Raw genomic sequence first — 22,278 nt, forward strand, 5'->3', positions numbered from 1 at the left:
GCACAAAGCCATTGAGATTCTGCAGTGTATTAATGTAAAAATGTATCCTTGCAGAAGAATTTATCTAAACATCAGTATGTATTTTCTACCAACTCTAAATATTGAAATACAAGTACCTACATATTTGATTAATAAAATTTATTTGAACCTGTGGTTCTTATGGTTTACTATTCTGAGCATTTATGAACCTGATAATAAGGGTTCAAATCTAACAAAAAGTGACACCAGTAAACTATTAGGTTTTGTTTTCTTTTTTTTTGTTGTTGTTGTCTGATTGTTTCTTAATCTCTTGATTGTATTGGGGGAAGAAAAAAATCTGATATTCTTAGGTTAGATACTGAATTACTTGACGGGAGCATCCCAGTATCGTTGCTTTTTCTAAATGTAATTCTAGATCACAAGACTGAGTATAATTTACCCCTTGGTGCTTTTTTAAACCTAGAGAAACTTCTCTATCTTTTAACAGGACATTTATAGTACCAAAATAAAGTGAGACTTTAAGCTGTTTAAGCTCTAAAATTAAGTCAGAGAAGAAAGCAAATAGTTGAAATGCTATGTAGTTTTTAAAAATGAGTCATTTTGATAGTTTTGAGGGTAAACTCTGATTTCCTTCACTTCTGAGGCCAAGAGGGAATATTTCAAAATTTAGATGTTTTATATGACTTAAAATGTTAAATTTGAGGGCTCTTTGGTTAATTTCATGTGAATGTATTTTTAACTTGATAAATAGTGAAAATATGTGGTAAAAATATATAATTTTTCTGTGATTTGAATTAAAATAATGAATAAATATATACTGAAGAGTTCTGTTCCAGGAATATTTAAAATAAGTAATATATTTAATGTCCCTAAATTAGAAACACTTTATAAAGAAGACTCTTATGAATAGCTCAAACATATGGCAGGATCCCTTCTTTCCTTCATAATTAGCTTTATTTATAAAAGTAACTGCTTTTTATTTTAATGATTTGGGTTTGATAAGTAAATATTTATAAAAACAAAAATTAAACTCATAAGCAAATTTAAAAAGTAATTCTGAGCTAACTATCTTTCTTTTATTTCTCTTTTATACACTTGCACCTCCCCTAACATAATTTTTATATATATTCAATTTCAGTGATACGACATTGGAACTTAGTGTTATGCCAAAAGATGAAGACATTCTCCAAGTGGTAAGTTTTATTTACTCAAATATGAATTGTTCTGTAGTCTCAAATGTTAATAAAAATTCTTTAAAGATGGAGGTGGACTGAATATAAATTCTGGGAAGGAAAAAATTTCCCTTTGGTTCATTTAGCAGAGTCAGAATTCTCGGCATTTTAGCAAAATAAATGAACAAACAAAAAACAAAAAAATATTGTCAGTTTTTATAGTTAACATAAGAATATTTTATTGATTCTATAGTGTACTTCTGTTGTTGCCATTTGGAATGAGATTCCTAAAGAGTTTGCTCTGATATTGCATCCGAGGTAGTCCTTTGACCAGAAGCCAAAGCTCAGTGTATAGCCCCAGGAATTAGAATCTTTTTTTTTTTCTTATGAGAACAGAAATTTTATGAAAGCCATTTCTTAACTTTTCAATATGTATGACTGTAAATTAACCTACTACAGTTTTGGTAACAGTATCAATTCATTCTATTAGAAGTAAGGTTCACAATGAATGGAGTCTGCATCTTACGGGAGAAATATTGAAGACTTTAGCTTTTAGCCTAAATTTTTTCCTCAGTTTTAGAAAGAAAATGAATTGAATAGAATCCTTAACTCCTTTGTTGAACTTAAATATTGCTAGCAGTTAAAAAGAAGGTAACATATATAAATTTAATTCAAGAAAATACTTCTCTTCAATTGACTTTGTAGTTCCGTAGAATAAGACAGCATGAGGAAAACCTTTTAGGTAACACACTGAAAGCTGACCTTGATCTAAGAAATGGCAGTGGCTACTGACATTTGTGGTTTTTAAATTCTTTTTAGCAAATAACTGTGGTTATTGTTTTTTAATTCAAGTACAACATGGAATCTTTGTGGTGGGAATGGAAATGGCAAAGTCATGTTTTTTCATTTGTAAGGCATAAGTCCTAAGTATTCTTCTGTAAACATTTTTTTACAGAAACATCACTAAAACTGATCCTAATGATTCTGAGTATTTGTGTAAAATATAATTAACTGAAATCCATGGGGATCTACCTTGTGTTTTCAAGGCATGTGGATTTTATTTAGGACTGGCTTTTTAGTGATAACAGATTAAGCACATAGTTCTTTTGGCATTGGGGAGTCTCAACAAGGAAGGTACAACTATGCAGGGTAGTTTTTCTAGGCATTGAGAGCTAGTTGTAGAGTACTTGCCCTGATAATTTAGCAGAATGGCAGAGCAGCAGGCAGAACTACTGAAGGCAATGGGACTCCCCGAATTAGAAATAAATGAGGGAATCCACTATGGTGTTACAAAGGGCTAGGAGATGAGGCACAGATGTAGGGGAGGCTTTACCTGAATCCTCCTTGGCAATCCAATGACTCAAAGACAGAATGCACTTCCCAAACAAAACTATTTTCTCATCTGTAGTAGACTCTTTCCTTGCCAAGGTGAAGACACTGGTTGGATGCTGTTTCGAACAGTGCTCATTTCACAGCATGGCTGGCATTGTACTGAACTCCTAGGGCAGGAATCAAGCACAAAATTACCATCATACCCCGCTGTGTGGTTGATGAAGAGCAACAATGTGGAAGCAGCAGCAGTGGGAGGAATAATTGTCTAATTTCATGATCAGTGGAAAAGAAGATTAATTTGCTATATTTTACTTAAAAAATATATATTTCAAACAAAGGCAAGATACAAAGTGTTGCACACACGGAAAAAAATTGATTCACTTGAGTGGTATGAGCACACAGATCTTCAAAGTTCATTAGTAAAGGGTTCTAGTAAAATTGTAACAAAATTTGTTTTTCAGACATGTTATTTGAATTTTAATCTTAAGAGATTACAAGCATATGCCCTTAATGATAAAAGAAAACCTCACTTTTGGGACGCCTGAGTGGTTCAGTGGTTGAACGGCTGCCTTTGGCTCCGGGCGTGATCCCAGGGTCCTGGGATAGAGTCCCACATTGGGCTCCCGGCAGGGAGCTTGTGTCTCCCTCTGCCTATGTCTCTGCCTCTCTCCCTCTCTCTCTCTCTGTATGTCTCATGAATAAATAAATAAAATCTTTAAAAACAAAACAAAACACCTCACTTTTAAACCCAGCCTTGAACATACTATAATTCATGAGACAAATCAAAGGAGTGTATATAATTAATGCTTACTATGCTTTTTCCTAAAGGACATTAGGACTTAGCCGGGGCATCTGAGAATGTCATTTTTTAAAGCTATTATAAAATGCAAAGAGAATGTGGGATTTCAAAAAGCATATGCAGAAATTCTTCTCTCTAACAGATTCTGGGGTTAAAATGGCCTTAAGTATTTATGTTGGTCTTAAGTCTGTTACCTACAGTATGTGCTTTTAAAGATATATACTGTGAGGTTGAATATTCACTGTAAAGAAAAAGTAAACATGAACATTTTTACAGCCATTGTAAAAATTATTTACCCAAGTGAAAGCTTCTTGTAGCTTATGTATGTTAGCCGAGGCAACGGGGCGATTGTGTGTCAATGGGATTTTCTTTTCCTGAAGTGATGGATGCACCAAATTGCTCTAGAGGTGCTCAGGTCATCTTTGAGAGGCGGCATAGAAAATTTAATTTGGTTTAAAGTTTGACTCATGTATATAATACATGATAAGTATATAATAAATTTCTGATTATAGATGATAATGTGTGATATTGAAAAACATGAAATAAAATGAAGACTAATTACTAGTTTTACTAAACTAGTACTGGTACTAGTGCTCCTGTACTCGGTAGCCTCATTTTCTGAACCATCATATATTTTCTACATTAACAATATGAATAGTATTACATTCATTTTTAGTTATTTTTGACAGTATTTTATAACAATATTTTAGACACTGATATCTTAGTTTTTGAGGGTATTATTAAAAATAAAAAAACACTTTCTATTCCATTTTCAAAGAAACAAAATGGTTTCGTCACCATTTCAAATGTTGGCTATGCATGAATGAAACAGGCACCATCCATTACGTGGCCTAGAGAGTGATGCTGACTGAAGAAAACCCTTCCTGGAATGGGCTCAGGATAGGAGAACTAGACCTGGCCATTCTTTTCAGTGGATGCATCACGATATTTTGTTAAGCAATTAGCTCAAAGGACTCATCAAATTTTCGATTGATCAGTTCTGATAGTGGTGGAGATTCTTGGGTGTGTCTGGTGTTTGAACAGGGCACTCTGAGCCTATTTGTGCTGTTCTGTATTAAACATAGCAAGGTTAAACAGCTTTTCTAGAATAACAGGGAAGAAAGCAATGATACTAGGACTTGACCCAAGGCAGGTATGAGACTAGAGCCTGTACTTTCAACTAAACCACCATTCTTTACTGGCATTGGATGCAGATTAGGAATCAAAGGGCTTAAGCCCAGTCACGCTGTTGGTGTCAGAACTGTTGTTCTAATTCATCTCTAGGCTCTGAGTCTAATGCCCTATTTGCCACTCTGTGACTATGTTCTATAAATTGGAAAATGTAATTTAATCAAAGCTTTTCTTTAGACTTACTAGAATTACCTTGAAAATAAGTATTTAATATGTTCCATAATCAGTATAATATTGTATTTAAAATTAGGTGACCATTTGTCAAGTGTGCATGAAAGTGGTCCTGCCTAGAGTAGGGAAGCAAGACCAGAAATTCTGGAGGGTTCTTTCATATTTTGCCAGTTTGCATTTACTTTGTTCTTTTTCAAAATCAGTTTTTGAATAATAAAAATAGTTACATGCTTGATAGAAAAGTTACAAATAATTTAGAAAGTTATAAAGTATGCATACCATCCCCTTTTCCCATGCCTCGCTGTGGTATGTTTGACATGTATTTTATTATACAGACAGACATATAATTAATTTTTATTTTATCAAAAGTAATGGATTAAATTAATAGGTCAGCCTGTTAAAGGTGAAATGGTAGGGAGGAATTTTAATCTTACCAACTTATTCTGCAGGTTTTTTGGTAGGACTTTTTGTCTGTTTTTACCACTTATTAGATAATAAATATGCAATAGTAGTAGTAGTATAATGGTAATAGGTATGGTAATAGAGATTTTGATGCAACTCTACTCAAACCGAAGGGAAGATTATTTTAGGATTAAGTTACTGGTAGATACTGTACATAAAATCAGGATCCAGACTGTCAATGTTAAATGTTATTTAATATGCTCTTTACAATTCTAATCCAAATGGAGTTTTTTTTTTTTTTTTCTTTTTTTAAGGGAGGGAGAGAGTATGAGTGGGGCTGGGGGAGCAGGGCAGAAGGAGAGAGAGAATCTCAAGCAGACCCTGTGTTGAGCATAGAGCCCATCTCGTGACTCTGAGATCCCAACCCACACCAAGAGTCTGTTGTCTAAGTGACTGCACCACCCAGGTGCCCTCAGAATGAGGAACTCTTAAATAGATAGATAAACAAGCTTTTTTAGTGTTCATGGACTCTGAGAATGTGTAAGGAAATTCAGTACTGCTCTTGAATGAATTCATGTTTTATTCATCTCAATTATATCTGCTTACATTAGGCAGTAGTACTGTCTGTGCAGGATATTCTATTTAGTGAATCTGCTGTTAATGCATGGTCCACGTGCATGTATGTGAGGACCCATTTGGCATAACTTTACCCAGAAGTGGAGACCCATGAAAGTAAGCTATTTAGTATTTAGAGTTGTTACATAAGAATCTTGGAGATGTTTGAAGTGTGTCAGATATTTTTTCAAGTTTTTCATAGTTCCTGTCATATAGTTTTATTGTCCTCAAATTTGAATAAAGGAGGTGTCTGTAAATTATTAGTTCTAGGATGGTACTTTCCAGCAGAAATTCTAGTTGTATTAAAACCCCTTCAGAAAAAAAAGGGGTTCTGTGCCCGAATAAGCTTCTCCTTTCCCTTTGAGTTTTACAATGTAATGTAGTAGAGGTTTTGAGAAGTCAAACCTACTAGTCAGTCCTTCACCACATCATTGAGAATAGAGAATACTCTGTCCCCCCTCCCTTTCAGGTGATGCTTCATAAAATTGTACAAGCATACTGTGGGAAATACTGTACCAGAGTGTTCACTCATCCAGACACAGTCTTTCTACCGTGGAAAAGGATTGGTGTGAATATAATCAGCATCAAAAAGATAGTCTTGTTATGTCAGTGGCATACAACCCAACATGTATATTTTGATTGACTGTATTCATGCCTTAAAAATATTATGGCATGCATGTTTTCTCTTATCTACTCAGCTTTTCCACTGCATTCTGGTTTATGTTCCATAATATTCAGTATCAGTTTTAAAAGAATTCCTCTGGAAGTAATATTTTTATGTCCATTCAGTAATAATTTTCTTAAACTAGCAAAACAGGACAAAAGGTACAGTGGTGAGAGATCTTGATTTTTGAGTTAAACACATTTAATCCAACAATCATTCTTTCTTTCCAAATCATAGTGTAAAGACAGCTGCAGTCAGCTGACAGCTTGTGGTTGTGCTCTGATTTACAGGGTAAGGAGGAGGTTGTACTATTTTAAATGCATAATAGAGCATCCGTTTCGTCATCTGGAAGCAGAGATGGAAGAAGCTCAGGGGAAATGAGAGACATCAATGTTGCTCTTGTGGAAGGGAAGCTTTGTGGCACAGTATCAGACAGCAGTGCCTATTGAAGGAAATAGCTGTTAGGAATGCCTGTCACCAGATGTATTTTGCTTTCAGAAATGGTAGACAACCCAAATAAGAGCCAGATAAAAGCCTGAGAAAAAGATGCTCAGAAGGATACTGAAGTTATTCTTTATGCTTCACTGCCCTTTACTTCTCTTGGTACCTTCCAGAGAAATCAGTATAGATGTATTTTTAGCTTGCTGTTTCCAGCATCAATATGACAACATGATTCTGTCTTTATATCAGTAAGCAGCTTCTACTATGTTTTCCTATTTTCTGCTAGCTACAGTTTACAAAGGATGTCACAGCTCTGGTAAGAAATGCACAGAAGCCATTTCCTTGCTTTTTTTTTTTTAAGTTATGTTTTATAGAGATATGTAATAAGCCAACCTATTAAAACTGTAAGTTTGCTTAGAGAAACTCCTCCGTAGTGTTATGTTAATCTTACTAATTTGCAGAATGTGTTTGTGATACCTGATTTTCTTTATTTTTTGTTTTCATGTTTGGTTTTCTTTTGAATCCTGTGCATAACTGATGTTAAAACATAACATTTACCTGTTTGTGGATTTTTTTTTTAAAGTCTCTCACCCTCTCTCTTTCCCTGGTACTTTGCTGTTATGTTTGTGGCTGCACTTGAGCTTTGCAAGCTATCTAATGCAAAGACAGGATGTGATGATAGATGTGAATTAAGCTTGTTTTGATTAGGAGAAGATATGTAACACGATGCCACACCTCACTATCTCAGATGTGACCTAGTCCTCAGTTCCATCAATTAGTTTTGTTTCATTGCATCTCTGCCTTTAATTTCAGTTATTTTGAAGTTTTGAAATACATTGCTGGATAATTTCATAAATAATGGATAAAAGATCATTTGAACTGCATGCCTGCCTGTTAGTAATAGAGAAATGTTTCATTATAATAAGTAAAAGAGACCAAATAAATTCGTTCAATATAATTTTGCATTAGCTTAAAACAAAAAAATTATGTACAGGAAGATAAATTCCTTTGTTTCATATTTTTGTATCTTTAATTTACATGCTCAATTTAAACATACATATTTTCTCTTTTAAATATTAAAATATTTAGCATGGCTTAGGATTTAATTTAATCAGAATGGATTATTTTTAAGGACTCAGTAAGCATTAATTGGCAAGACACTGCTCAATATGTTATAATTAATTTGTCCTGACAGTAGTGCTCAGAGTGAAAATGTATTTGGTTAAGATTTTTAATATCTTCGCCTTCACTCTGGCAAAAGATCAAAATCTTCTTTTGCTGAGCTTTATCAGGCAGCCATTTAACCTGTCAAATGCTGAAAGATCATAAAACTTGAATGGGGAAGATTTTAGAAGCAACAAGGCTTATCTCTAATTGGTTGGGAGAAAAACTGGTGTGTTTTAATCTTTTGAGAAAACAGGCAGTTGTAATTTATATTTGTTGCAAATTCTATAATTTATTTGATTCCTGAAAGACTAGCCCTTTTCTAAATGTGTGGAGCATCCTTATGTTTTGTTTGCATGCTTGCTTTAGCGAATGTCATTTAGGAATAAGATAGGGCACAGTAAAGTAAAACAGTCCATTGCAAGAATGGAAATTGTTGTCTTATAAATCTTAAATGACACTTTTTTCCTCCTTTCCATGTAGGCGTATTCGCAAGATGCCTACCTGAAAGGCAATGAAGCCTACAGTGGTAATGCCCGCAATATCCCCGAACCTCCACCAATTTGCTATCCCTGGCTGCCGTCTGCCCCTTCAGCCATGGCACAGCCAGTTGAAATATCTCCTCCAGATTCATCATCGAACAAACAGCAAACCAGTACACCAGTGCTGACACAACCTGGCAGGGCCTACAGAATGGAAATACAAGTGCCTCCATCACCAACAGATGTTGTAAAATCGAACACAGCAGTGTGTGTTTGCAATGAAAGTGTAAGGACTGTCATTGTACCTTCTGAGAAGGTTGTAGATTTGTTAACTAATAGAAACAACCATACAGTTCCTTCACATAGAACCGAAGAGGTGAGGTATGGCCTAAATGAGCAGACCTCTTTGAAAACAGTGTCAAGGACCACATCACCATCATCATCAATTCCCACTGCCCATCTAATTCATCAGACTGCAGGCTCCAGGTCATTGGAACCTTCGGGAATGTTACTTAAATCCACCAATTACAGTGGACATTCGGAAGGAATCTCAAGCAGTAGACCTCAAGCTGTGGATTCCCCTTCTGTATCTGTTAATCACTATTCTCCGAATTCCCATCAGCACATAGACTGGAAAAACTATAAAACTTACAAAGAGTATATTGATAACAGACGATTGCACATAGGTTGTAGGACAATTCAAGAAAGGCTAGATAGTTTACGAGCAGCATCTCAGAGCACAACAGATTATAACCAGGTGGTACCAAACCGCAGTACTTTGCAGGTACGACGTCGAAGCACCTCTCACGATCGAGTGCCCCAGTCTGTTCAGATCCGGCAGCGCAGTGTGTCCCAGGAAAGGCTGGAGGATTCTGTGCTAATGAAGTATTGTCCACGAAGTGCATCTCAAGGGGCACTGGCATCTTCATCTGTTAGTTTTAGCAATCACAGAACTCATTCGTGGGATTATATCGAGGGACAGGGTGAACCCGTAGAAAATGTCAATTCTGAAAGTCAGATACCTGATTCGAATGGAGAACGAAAGCAGACTTACAAGTGGAGTGGATTTACAGAACAGGATGACAGGCGAGGGATTTATGAAAGACCCAGGCAGCAAGAAATTCACAAGTCTTTTCGAGGTTCAAGTTTTACCGTGGCTCCGAGCGTTAATTCTGACAACAGGCGAGTGACCAGCAGAGGAGTGGGATCTGTGTCTCAGTTTAAGAAAGTGCCACCAGATCTGAAAACACTACAGCCCAACAGAGGTTTTCAGACTACTTGTGGAATGTCACTGCCTCGAGGGGTTTCACAAGACAGGTCACCTCTTGTGAAAGTCCGGAGTAATTCCCTGAAAGCGCCTTCTCCGCATGTCACAAAACCATCCTTCAGCCAGAACTCACTTGTTTCTGTCAAAGACCAAAGACCAGTAAATCACTTGCATCAGAACAGTCTGTTGAATCAGCAGACATGGCTTAGAACCGAAAGTGCCCCCGATCACCAGGTGGAGCCTGGGAAAGCGCCCTCTTCTTCTGGAACTTCTGGGAAGTCGGTCCCTCAGACCAGTGAGAACTCAGGCGCTTCGGATCTTGAAGTCTTGGTCCCTCAAAGAAATCAAGATCTAAATTTACGAGAGGCCGAAATTCAGGAGGCAGATACTTTAGATAATAGAGAAACTGTCGTCCTAAGAGAAAAACCCCCATCGGGTCGCCAGACACCACAGCCTTTACGGCATCAGTCTTACATCTTGGCAGTAAATGACCAGGAGACCGGGTCAGACACGACCTGTTGGCTGCCTAATGATGCACGCCGAGAGGTCCATATAAAAAGAATGGAGGAAAGGAAGGCCTCAAGTACCAGCCCGCCTGGGGATTCGCTGGCATCCATCCCATTCATAGGTAAGCTCCCCTTTACTCAGTGGCTGCCACGTCAAATGCTTTACACATCTTTTCAGCAAGGTATTAGTTCTAGTGCAGCGGGCACAAAAACGTTAGCTGTGATTTTGAAACATTTGTCCTCAATTTCCTGAGCTATGCTGAAACCAGAGCCATAAGCTTTTACTCTCAAAAATTATTTCAAGTGAGTTTTCCTTTTCTTTTTTCTCTTCTCTTCTCTTTCTTTCTTTCTCTTTTCTTTCTTTTGGCTGAGGGCGGTAGGGCTTTTCTTTTCGTAGGGACTTCTGTTAGGGTGATTGGTTTTTTTCTTTCGGGGGTGTCTGTTCTGGGGGGTCTTTTCTTTCTTCTTTCTTTCTCTTTCTTTCTTTCTTTCTTTCTTTCTTTCTTTCTTTCTTTCTTTCTTTCTTTCTCCTTCCTTCCTTCCTCCCTTCCTCCCTTCCTCCCTTCCTCCCTTCCTCCCTTCCTCCCTTCCTCCCTTCCTTCCTTCCTTCCATGAAACGAATTCCCACTGTCTGGGGTCAAGGGACTCAGCAAACCAAATTGCACCTAGTTGATGATGCATCTGAGTCAAAAGCCAAATAGAACAGTTTTCATAATTAATAATCAGCCTTTCATTTAAGCAGTGCTTTTTACTTTTATTATTTCTTATTTCTTTGGGCTGAATGAAGAGACCCCTTCATTGTCAAATTACTTTGTTTTAGAGTAGATCTTGGGATAGAGTGGGAAAAATTACTTAAAAGACAAGCACGTGCCCCAGTGTAGAACAGCTAGCTAGTGTGTTGGTTTAGGCTTTAGTCTGCCCCCACATGTCCTAGGGGTATTGTCCACAATGTAGCCAGAGTGGTTATTTAAAAATGCAGATCAGGTCATGCCACTCCTCTGACCAGAACCTCTGTTCACTTTCCTTGTAACCCAGAATAGAATCCCAAATCCTGCTGTGACCTACAGGGCCCTCTGTGATAGGCTCCACAAGGCCACTCCACCTCTCTGATCCCATCTCCTGTCCTCCAGGTACTTGCATCCCAACTTCAGCTGCCCTAGCCTCCTTGCACTTCTGGAGTATGCCAGGCATGCTTCAGGGCCTTGGCACTGCCAGTTCACAGCCCCAGGACACATTCCACAGAGAGTCACAAGATTCTCCCTCACTACATTTGGGTCTGTGCTCAAGTATTACCTTATCAAAACAGCCTTTCCTCACCAACCTATCTGAAGTAGGTACCCCCCTACACACATATACAGAACCTGACATTCTCTGTCCCCTTAAGCTACTTTATTTATCTTCATACCACTTGTTTCCGCTTGACCTGTTTTATATATTTTTTTAATACATGTTTCTCTGCAGAGCTAAAATATAAGCTATGCCAGAGCCATGCTTTTTGATCTTTTTGTCCACTTCTGTAGCCTTAATAACCTAGAACACTGCCTGGCATATAGAAGGCACTCAGTAAATATTGGTTGAAATAATAGACTAATGATAATTTCTGAGATGATGGTTAAATGTATTCAAAATAAAAAAAATTATAGTTATTGTGCAGCTCTAACACATAATCTAATAGGATTATCCCATATGTCCTTAGTATTACCTTCATTTAATAATGAGAAGTTTAAGCTATTGAAAGGCTAAATAACTTCCCTAAAGTGACACTTGGCAGGTTGAGTCAGCCTCCTTACAGAGCACAGCTCCGGAGGGCACCATTTATATTGATTTATTATGAAGAGCGCCCCTTGGAGCTGTGTGATGCAGGGGCCTTCTTTAGAAGCCAAGGCCAGACTCATACTTGCGCCATTACTCCCAAAAATTCATGAATAGTGCTCTATAATTTTATAGGATAATGTGCTTCTTTTTGAGCAACATTTTGGGGTTTTTCTTACCTAGGGAAATTTTTTAAATCTCAAGCTATTGAATTGTCAGGCAACACTATCAGAGCCAGCTTTTGAGAAAGTTCTATGTGACTTATATTTTTTATAAATATGATGTATTCAAGTTGTAAGCACTGTGGGGAATCTCAACCTAAATTTTACTCATTAATATCTATACCCTTAAATCCAAGTTCAGAGAATAGAACTTTGCCATAAATGAAATCTTATACATCATCTAGATATTTAAAGAAAGTAACTGAGGACTAGTGATTGTTTTATGATTTTTTATAAATGTTCCTACAACCTGTAACTGTATTTGATAAGCCTATGAGATCTTACCAGAATAATGGCATCATATTTTCTTCCTACTTAATAAGAACAACATAACCAGATTATATTGGAGTAATTAAAAATGTGCTAGCTATATCTGTTAATTTTTTCATAATTATCTACTAATCCTTTGAATAGATCAACAAGTTGATTATTACTAAAGACAGAACATCAGCTAAGGTATAAAATAAAAATCTATTTAATTCTATACACATATAGAGAAATTATTAAAATATTTTAACATTCAAAATAAAAATGCTCACTTACTAGTTTTGATCAGATTCTACTTTAAGTACTTCATAGTACAATATTATATACACCTCCTAAAACTTTAATATATAGAATTTAATTACTGTAGTATGCCAGTTATACCTTAACCAGTAGAATAGGGCAGGATAAAAAAGCTGAAATACAAACACAGAATTTATTTCACTATGTGAAAACTCTTAAAAGTTTGTAGGCCCTCAGGTGGAATAATGCTATGCCTCCTGAGTTTTTACAGCATTTTAATGACTCATAAGATTGTATACCATTTGAAATAAAGGCATGGAAAGAATTTTAGTATTTACCTAAGTTTTAGAAAACAATATAAAAAAGGTGTGATTTCTTTGGCTTAATTATAGTTTCCTTTTTACTGTGAAAACCTTTTAGGTCTTCGATTAACTAAAATCCTTTACTCTATCCTTGAAGTCCAAAAAATACTTATTAGAGACTATGTTGTTGAATAGGTAAAGAGCCAATCAATAAAAGAACTTTTAGATTTCATTCAGTATAAGTTCCATAATTTAATAAATCTTGAAATCCTTTTATTTTTATTTTATTTTATTTTATTTTATTTATTTATTTATGATAGTCACAGAGAGAGAGAGAGAGAGAGAGGCAGAGACACAGGCAGAGGGAGAAGCAGGCTCCATGCACCCGGAGCCCAACGTGGGATTCGATCCCGGGTCTCCAGGATAGCACCCTGGGCCAAAGGCAGGCACCAAACCGCTGTGCCACCCAGGGATCCCTCCTTTTATTATTGAGCTTTAAAGTGTTACCTGACCTAGAGGTATTTCTCTTTCCAATCTGTTTTTTTGTCATTATTATATATACATATAATAATTTAACTTCTATAAATATAAAAATAGAATAGACATCAGCATTGAAATGGAGTAAAAGAGACTGTTTGCAACGTTTCCCAGTGTATTTTCTGGGAACATGAATTCCATTTGATTAAGGAGAAAAAAATCAGTGATCAAATTGAGAAGTGCTGGATTTAAATAATTAAACAAGTTTTGTTTGTCTTTACTATGGGACTTTTAGAATCATTAACATACTACTATATATATTTTCTAGGTATATTTTCTTTCTTTTTTTAAAGATTCTATTTATTTGACAGAGAGAGTGTGTGAGTGAGCACACACACAAACAGGGAAGTGGCAAGCAGAGAGAGAGGGAGAAGCAGGCTCCTTGCTAAGCAGGGAGCTCGTTGTGGGCCTCGATACCAGGACCCTGGATCATGACCTGAGCCAAAGGCAGATGCCCAACAAACTAAGCCACCCAGGCACCCCTCTAGGTATATATTTTTTTTCTTTTTTTTTTTTTAGGTATATTTTCTAATACAATTTTTCTCAGAAGTATTTGACCATGAATCCTTTCACTTAGAGTATCTTTGTTTAATATATTATAAAACACACTTCAGAGAGTATACTTTATGCTCATGGAACACTTAAAAGGAAAGAAATTAAGGTTTGCTTTTGCATTATCACACTCCAGAATCTTATATTCTGTAATTTTAATCATTATTTTTTGTCATTTGAAAACATTATAGATTAGTGCAGAAAAAAAAATTAAGTGCCTTTGCTTTATTCCCCAAATACCAGAGAATGGAGCCAATTCATTTATTTAGTTATTTATAATACAGAGCAAATGGTATGTCTTACAGCAAGAAAATTTTCAAACACTTTGTTACACATTTAATATCTAATATTTCTTTTGGTTCACGAAGATTTAGAGAAATGAAGAAAATAAACCATTTTGTTTTTAAATAAGGAATATCAGTCATTGACAGTGTTTTGTTTACCCCTTACATGCAGTTTATAAAGCTTGGTAGTAAGTACTGAAAATAAATTTTTACTTCTTTTATAAGAAACACAAAATGAATAATGAGTTTATAATTAATTTGACATTTAGTAGCAGGATTTCAGATATATCCTACAATCTACACTTTATACATTTCTTTATACGACTCATAATTATCAATATAAAGAAACTATAGCTGAATTACCCACACTCAGATTTCATTTCAAATGCATTTGCCTCTCTTTTTCCTGCCATATTTCTAATACTCCTTGTTCTCACCCCAAAGTTAGACCATATGCATGTACTTAGTGTTAGCCAATATACGATAGAATTCATTTGGTGCAGCCTTACTGGTCCTGCCATTTTAAACCAACTTAGAGGTTTTAAAGCTTGTTGAGACATATAGCTAAATTGCAGTGTCTGAAATTTACCCAAAAGAACGGGAGTGGGCAACTGCCACCCTTCACCCAACTTCTCTCTCTGGCGGCTCTAGTCTCCTGATGCCAGCAGTGATATTATAGGGGGTGCATAGAGCACCCAGTGCCTCTTTATACTAAACATACTGAGTCTTTCTACAAAACAACTAATCTATAAAGACAAAAATTGTACTCATCATCTTAACAGTCTTTTTCCTATATCTGCATTCCCACAAGATGTGACTCCATTGACACTTAAGCTTAGAGATTCTTGCTTCTATTGAGTAATGATGTGGAGTTCATTTTTAATATAATAACAACCACAACAAAATCCACAAATTTCTGTAGTAATTTATAACCTACCAAGTATTTCATGTACTAATCCTATGACAAGCTGGGAGAATTTAGGTGAGAAGTAAATAAGCCACTTTGTGGATAAGGAAAGTTAAGTTGTTTGCTCATGGTCTCTCAGCAGGTAACTGACAGAATTGATTATCTATTGGCTCCAAATCTCATATTCTTTGGACAATGTCCTACATATGTGCTAAAATTTAAATCCTGGCTTTGAAACGCTTGGGTGGCTCAGTGTTTGAATGTCTGCCTTTGGCTAAGGTCATGATCCTAGGGTTCTGGGATTGAGTCCCACATTGAGCTCCCTGCAGGGAGCCTGCTTCTCCCTCTCCCTGTGTCTCTGCCGCACTCTGTATGTCATAAACAAACAAACAAATAAATAAATTCTTAAAATAAATAAATAAATAAATCCTGGCCTTTTACTCTTTTAAAGCTTAACCTAAAAAATATTTCTGCATTCAATATTCCCCATTCTTAACTCAGACTTCCCAAGATTGAATTAGTATCTTTTCAGTAAATAAGTATATGTGTTCCAAGTCTGTTAAAAAAAAAACTATTCACTACGGAATAATTTTATATGTGTATTTACCTTCCATTTGGTAGTAGCATTAGCTTTTCTTCTAAAATATTTCAAGTTTACCTGTAGCACACTTATAGAATACTATGCTGATTTATTTAGGGAAAAAATTTTACCTTAGCACCTATAAAAACTATGGAATTGTTCCCTACATTAGACTTTCTAGACTTTAGGCTGATTCTTTAATGTGGAAAACAGATCTAATAGTAACTACACTCTCAGCTACATCTGCCGGTTTTTAAAATAAATCCAAACTTCAAAAGCCCCGTAACAAATCCCTGGTTTAGAAAAACCTAAAGGTATTTTAAATTATTTCACAAATGGTAACTTTGCACCTTTAGTGGATTTATTATTGTAGGCCTCTTGACTAGAATAGACCCTTCTGATAATCCTCATCCAGTTTCTGTATTTCAGAGGTAATGAATTTAATATCCAGGAAAATTAAGTGGCTTTCACATAGTCTGACAAGACAGGACCTCCTGCCCAGTTTTCCCCTTCCTAATAGCTTGCTTATTTTCAGTGTGAAAATTAATCATGTGAAAGAAAAATTGGTGATGAAATTGGTACCTAGTGTTTATGAAATATTTTTAAGTAATTTTCAGATTTCTTGAAAATAGTACCTCCTGCATTTGTCAGCTAGCAAGCTGGGCCAGTTTTCGTGCACAGGTACCCGTCCCCTACACACAGACCCACAAAATCTTCAAATATGGAATTAACTTGTCTCATCTGTGGGATTGCAGAAATTCAGCCAAGTAATTGGAACTGTTATCTGCGGTAAATCTAAAAGTAGTGCCTCCCCCTTGCCTTCTTTAAATTTAGAGCATTTGCTATGCAAATACACTTGGCGCAGTCTTGCCAACTAGCTGACTATCCCCAGCACTGACCATGGGACCACACACGTTCCTGCCTCAGCTCCGATTTCATCTTCCTCCTTCCCAGTCTCTCCTGTCACAACAGTTCCTCTTGGATTTACAGCTCTGCTCCCTTCACTTTGGCACCAATAGGGTATAGCAAGCTTGCAGAACATTCAGAATTCTCACTTCCTAATCTTTTTTTAGATATTTATTTATTTATTTATGAGAGACACACAGAGACAGGCAGAGACACAGGCAGAGGGAGAAGCAGACTCCATGCAGGGAGCCCGATGCGGGACTCGATCCCGGGACTCCAGGATCACGCCCTGGGCCGAAGGCAGGCATTAAACCGCTGAGCCACCCAGGAATCCCCTCACTTCCTAATTTTTAAAAGAAAAAATTGTCTATCACATAGGAAGATACAGCATTAGATTTTTGGTTATTCAAATAACCCCAAATCTCAAAATGACCTTCCCGGAGCCAAATATTTACTTAAATGCATGTTATTGAACTGATTACTAAAGAAGTGTGGTCATAATTCCTATTATGATAATGAGTTGAATTCTTATAAAAAATGAGATTATTGGGGCAGCCCTGGTGGCTCAACGGCCCTGAGATCAAGACCTGAGCTGAGATCAAGAGTTTGGACATTCAGCTGACTGAGCCACCCAGGGGGCCTTACATACACACTTTGACATTAGTCACTGTTTCTTCCAACTTATACAAATGTACTCTTCCTCTTGCAATATAGTTTATCCCATCTTTGAATATTATGCTGTTAACAGTGTTATTTGGGCAGGGGGTAGGATTACCTCTTCCTAGCAGAGGTGAAATAGAAAGCAAAGTTACTCTGAGGAGCTGTTTAACCCTAGTCTATGCCAAAAATTCCACCAATTTCACTGAGTTTTATAAAATGATTCTCAACTATAACTTTAAAACAAACTACAGATGGAATGCTTTAATTATTTGAACTGTGAGAAAGATTCCTCATAACCCAGCTCATTGTAGAAGAGGCCCTTTTTGCTCTGTTCTAATCTGCAGCAACTGGACAGTAGGTCTTATGACGAGTAATGCTTGTTGGTGAAAGCAAATTAGAAACACGGTGTTCTACTTTTGTGTTGATCAGATTCTCTCAGTTACAAATGATAGAAAGTTTTTTTTTAATATTTTATTTATTCATGAGAGATACACAGAGAGAGGCAGAGACATAGGCAGAGGGAGAAGCAGGCTCCCTGTGGGGAGCCTGATGCAAAACTATCCCAGGACCCCAGGATCACGACCTGAGCCAAAGGCAGGCGTTCAACCACTGAGCCATCCAGGAGTCTCTGATCCACTGAGCCGTTTAGGAGTCCCTGATGGAAAGTTTTTTCAGGGCGCCTGCATGTATCAGTTGGTTGAGCCTTCAGCTCAGGTCATGATTCCAGGGTCCTGGGATATGGAGCCCTGCATCCAGCAACTTGCACAGTGGGGAGTCAGCTTCTCCCTCTGCCCCACTCCCACCTCATGCTTGCTTGCTCTCTCTCAAATAAATAAATAAAATCTGAAAAAAAAAAAAAAGAAAGTTTTATCATATTAGCTCATGCCAAAAAGGAGTGTTAGCTACAGTGAAGAGGTTTTGGGGGTAGACCTAGTTGGGTACACGGCTAGATCCAAATACTCAAGTGCTTTGGCATCAAGATTGTGTATCTTTTTCTCAGCTTTGCTTTTTTCATTCTCAGATACTTTTTCTCCACATGGTAGAAAAGATGGTGGCTGGCAACTCAGTTTACTGATTTTTACAGTTCTTGTTCTCTGGGGAGTTGGAAGAGAAAGACCGTGCTTTTCTCAGTATCCATATGTCAAATCTGATGGAGAGACTGGATCTATACTGACTAGATCAGATTCTTTACCCTTAGTCAGTCACTGTGAACTCAGTGAACTAGGGTCTTAGGAGGGGTCATGCCTTGTGCATATGCCCACCCACAGAAGCCCCACTGAACCCCAAAGATAGAGATGGGCAGCTAGCATCATACATTCTCTGCAGTCATCTTGCAGAAGATGAAGAGAAAAAAATAGGATAAAAATATCATGAGATGAAAATATTTGCCAGGTTAGAGATGAAAACCGGCTGTCCTATTTTTACTTGGTTTCATTTTATTATTTCATTAGTAGTTAGGTTTTCACAAGGTTTTCTTCACATTTTTATTAGGCTTTTGTATTTCTTCCATGATTTGTCTTTTTATGCGCTTTGCTCTTCTGTTATGATTTTAGTTGTTTCTATTTATAAGAGCTCTCAGTATGTATTAAGGCTTCCATTTTTTTCTTTGTTGTTTGAAAATTAATTCTAAGAGTTACACGTAAAGTTTCACCATATGCTTCCTTGATTTTTTACCTGTCTATATTTTTCTTTTTTTTAAATATGTATTTATTTTAGAGAGAGAGAGAGAGAAAGAGAAGTGGGGTGAGAGGCAGAGGGAGAGAAAATCCCAAGCAGACTCCCTGCTGACCATGGAGACCAACTCGGAGCTTGATCCCAGAACCCTAAAATCATGACCTGAGCCGAAACCAAGAGTCAGACACTAAACCAACTATGCCAGTGAAGCGCCCCTGTGTTTCTCTTGATGTGTGAAATCTTATAGATGTTCTTCTAGAATTTTATTCCATTTTTTAAAGATTTTATTTATTTACTTACTTAAGAGAGAGAGAGAAAGAGCATAAGCAGGGGGAGTGGCAGAAAGAGGCAGAGGGAGAAGTAGGCTCCCTGTGAGCAAGGAGCTAGGGTGATGTGGGGCTTGAACCCGGGACCCTGGGATCATGATCTGAGCCGAAGGCAGTCATTTAACCTACTGGGCCACCCAGGTGCCCCCAGAATTTTAGTTGATAAAAGATAACAATGAATGAATAATCAGTTTAAACATAGTAACTTATAGTATTCTCCCTTTGGAAAAAATCCACATTGAATTATGGAGTATATATTTCCTGAGGGAATTAGTTATTTATCTATTTTTGGAAAACAGTATTTTCCAATAAAATTTTTGGACATTTAGGTCTGTCTTTTTCACAGATTAAGAATCAGTGATCACTTTGAATTTGAGTATATACAATTTCAGTGTCTTCTCCACCTTTTCTTTATTGTGAAGAGCTGTGGGGCTTTTAGTGAATAAAGTAAATTAAGGCCTCAATGTTCAGTCAGTTCTTTGATTATGTAGTTAAGTTTACCATGAGAAGGGATTATGCCACTTGATAAGAACAAGTTTACAGTCTTGATAGTGGTGTGTTCTGCGTGTGTTACCTAATGTCATAACATAATATATGACATACCTTGACAAAGATGATTATTTTCATCTGACATAATATTTAAGTTTGATTATTAAAAATATAGAAATCAGTTGAAAATCTGACCAGACACTTGTTTTCTCTTTGGACAACTAAATAGTACTCATTTTCTTATATTGGAAAAGGAGATAAGCCTAAATTATTCTTGTTTGTACGTAATCTACCCATAGGTAATAATGAAAGCATGTGTTAACATTAGAATTTTAAAATTCCAACTAATCATTACAACAGCAATGGTACTTTTAACACAATAGAAAGGTTCTCACATTTTTACAGGGAATGAAGAATTGGATTTATTAAAGTACAATTCATAAATGTGAAGTAATGTAATTCTTTGTATTTTAAAAAGTATATCTAGCTCTTCCTTGTCTGTCTTTAACATAGTAGTAAATATATTTATTCTAAAGAGTGCAACAGGACTGAAGCTTGGGAGCCCAGGGTGCTAGCCTCCTGCCCAGACCTCCATTCACCCTTGCTTCCTGGAGCAGGTCGCTGTCTATCCCAGGCCTTTTTGCACACATCCACTTAAAGCAGAGATGAATTCAACCCAGTGAAATAAAGAAATTTCCTCCAAAATGCAGTAAGTCAAAAGAAATTGAATGCATACCTCTAGGAAGTCAAGAGTCATAAAAAAATTGCCTTTGAAATTTTGTTTAATGCTTAATCATGAACATTTTGAATTTCACTCTGTGATATTTAATTTTAAGTAAATAAATACAAATATTTTTAAAATTACTTTGGAAGGCCTAAAATTTTCTTGAGAGATTTATCCCATGGAATCTCCTAGACACTCTTTGACACATTTATTGCACACTACAGTTGTGAATGTTTTCTCTACAGAAGCCTTTTCCTGCTGTTAATACTCTCTGTGCTACACACATCAGATAATTACTCAAGAATACGGTATTTTCCTATTCATATCCATGCTTCTGAATCCATAACAGATTGGTGACCCAAGCAGACCCCATAAGACCCAACTGACTTCATACACATGTATCATTTGGAAAAGTTGGTTAATTTGTGATAATTTAAATCATAATGATAGTTTTAAAGAACACTATAATATTTAGTAAAGTTAAATTTTTATCTTTTATTTTAATTTTTATCTTTATTCAATAGATATAAAGTCAGTTATCTTCTTGCTTTTGAAAAAAGAATAATTGCATGCTCACCAACATATGATATTATATACTTAGTAAACTTGATTCATAGTGAAATTTTTTTTAAATGCCTTTTTCCCCCCAAGATTTTATTTATTTATTCATGAGAGACACAGAGAGAGAGGCAGAGACATAGATAGAGGGAGAAGCAGGCTTCCCACAGGGAGCCCTGATGCGGGACTCAATCCTAGGACCTTGGGATCATGCCCTGAGCCGAAGGCAGACACTCAACCACTGAGTACCCAGGCATCCATTAAAAATGTTTTCTATTGCTTAAATATAAAGAGCTGCTTTTAAAGACTATGTAAAAACATAAAATAAGCTTAAGATAGTCAGAATTTACAGATTTTAGCTATAAATGTTATAATTTTGCATCATTACTAGTCACCTTGATTAAAATGCTAACCATTAAAATGATAGAGCAGCCTTAGATTTTGGTCAAAATTAAAATAGTTTGATCTTTTAAATCAAGAAATCAAAACCCTGTCTTATCATTATAGGATATTCTTTATAAAGGGTTTTGTTATGATTTTCTTTTTTTTAATATTTTATTTATTTATTCATGGCAGATACAGAGAGGCAGAGACATAGGGAGAGGGAGAAGCAGGCTCCCTGCAGGGAGCCTGATGCAGCACTTGATCCCAGGACCCCAGGATCATGCCCTGAGCCTAAAGGTAGATGCTCAGCCACTAAGCCACTCAGGTGCCCCTCGTTATGATTTTCTAAGACTTAGAGCATTTGATTTTAGGAAATACAGTTCTGGCATTCTATTAATTTATACTCTACTAGCCTAGAAAATAATAATTTAAATCATTGATGTTTTTATAAGAATAAGAATTTTGAACAGAACTATCACTCACCAATTTGGAAAACAAATATCATTTGTACCTTTAGAGCAAAAATATAATTCCATAAATTCTGTGTCAGACTCTCTGGGTCTACATTGTGTCCCTGTTGCTTGGTAACTTTACACAAGTTATTTAACCTGTCTGTTTTGATTCTTCATCTGCAAAATAGTACTTACTTCATAGAATTTCATAAGAATTA

At 36.4% G+C, this 22,278-nt stretch overlaps 1 protein-coding gene across 1 annotated transcript in view; it reads left to right on the plus strand.

Annotated features, from left to right (window-relative positions):
• Nucleotides 1–22,278, plus strand: part of ARHGAP21 (Rho GTPase activating protein 21) — an 82,234-nt gene that overhangs the window by 30,347 nt on the left and 29,609 nt on the right. Inside the window, 3 exon segments of the mRNA XM_038532057.1 lie at nt 1,118–1,172; nt 7,053–7,082; nt 8,414–10,307. Coding sequence (XP_038387985.1) covers nt 1,118–1,172; nt 7,053–7,082; nt 8,414–10,307 — 1,979 coding nt within the window.

Source organism: Canis lupus, chromosome 2 (genome assembly GCF_011100685.1).
Source record: "Canis lupus familiaris isolate Mischka breed German Shepherd chromosome 2, alternate assembly UU_Cfam_GSD_1.0, whole genome shotgun sequence".
In the NCBI taxonomy this organism is placed as follows: domain Eukaryota; kingdom Metazoa; phylum Chordata; class Mammalia; order Carnivora; family Canidae; genus Canis; species Canis lupus.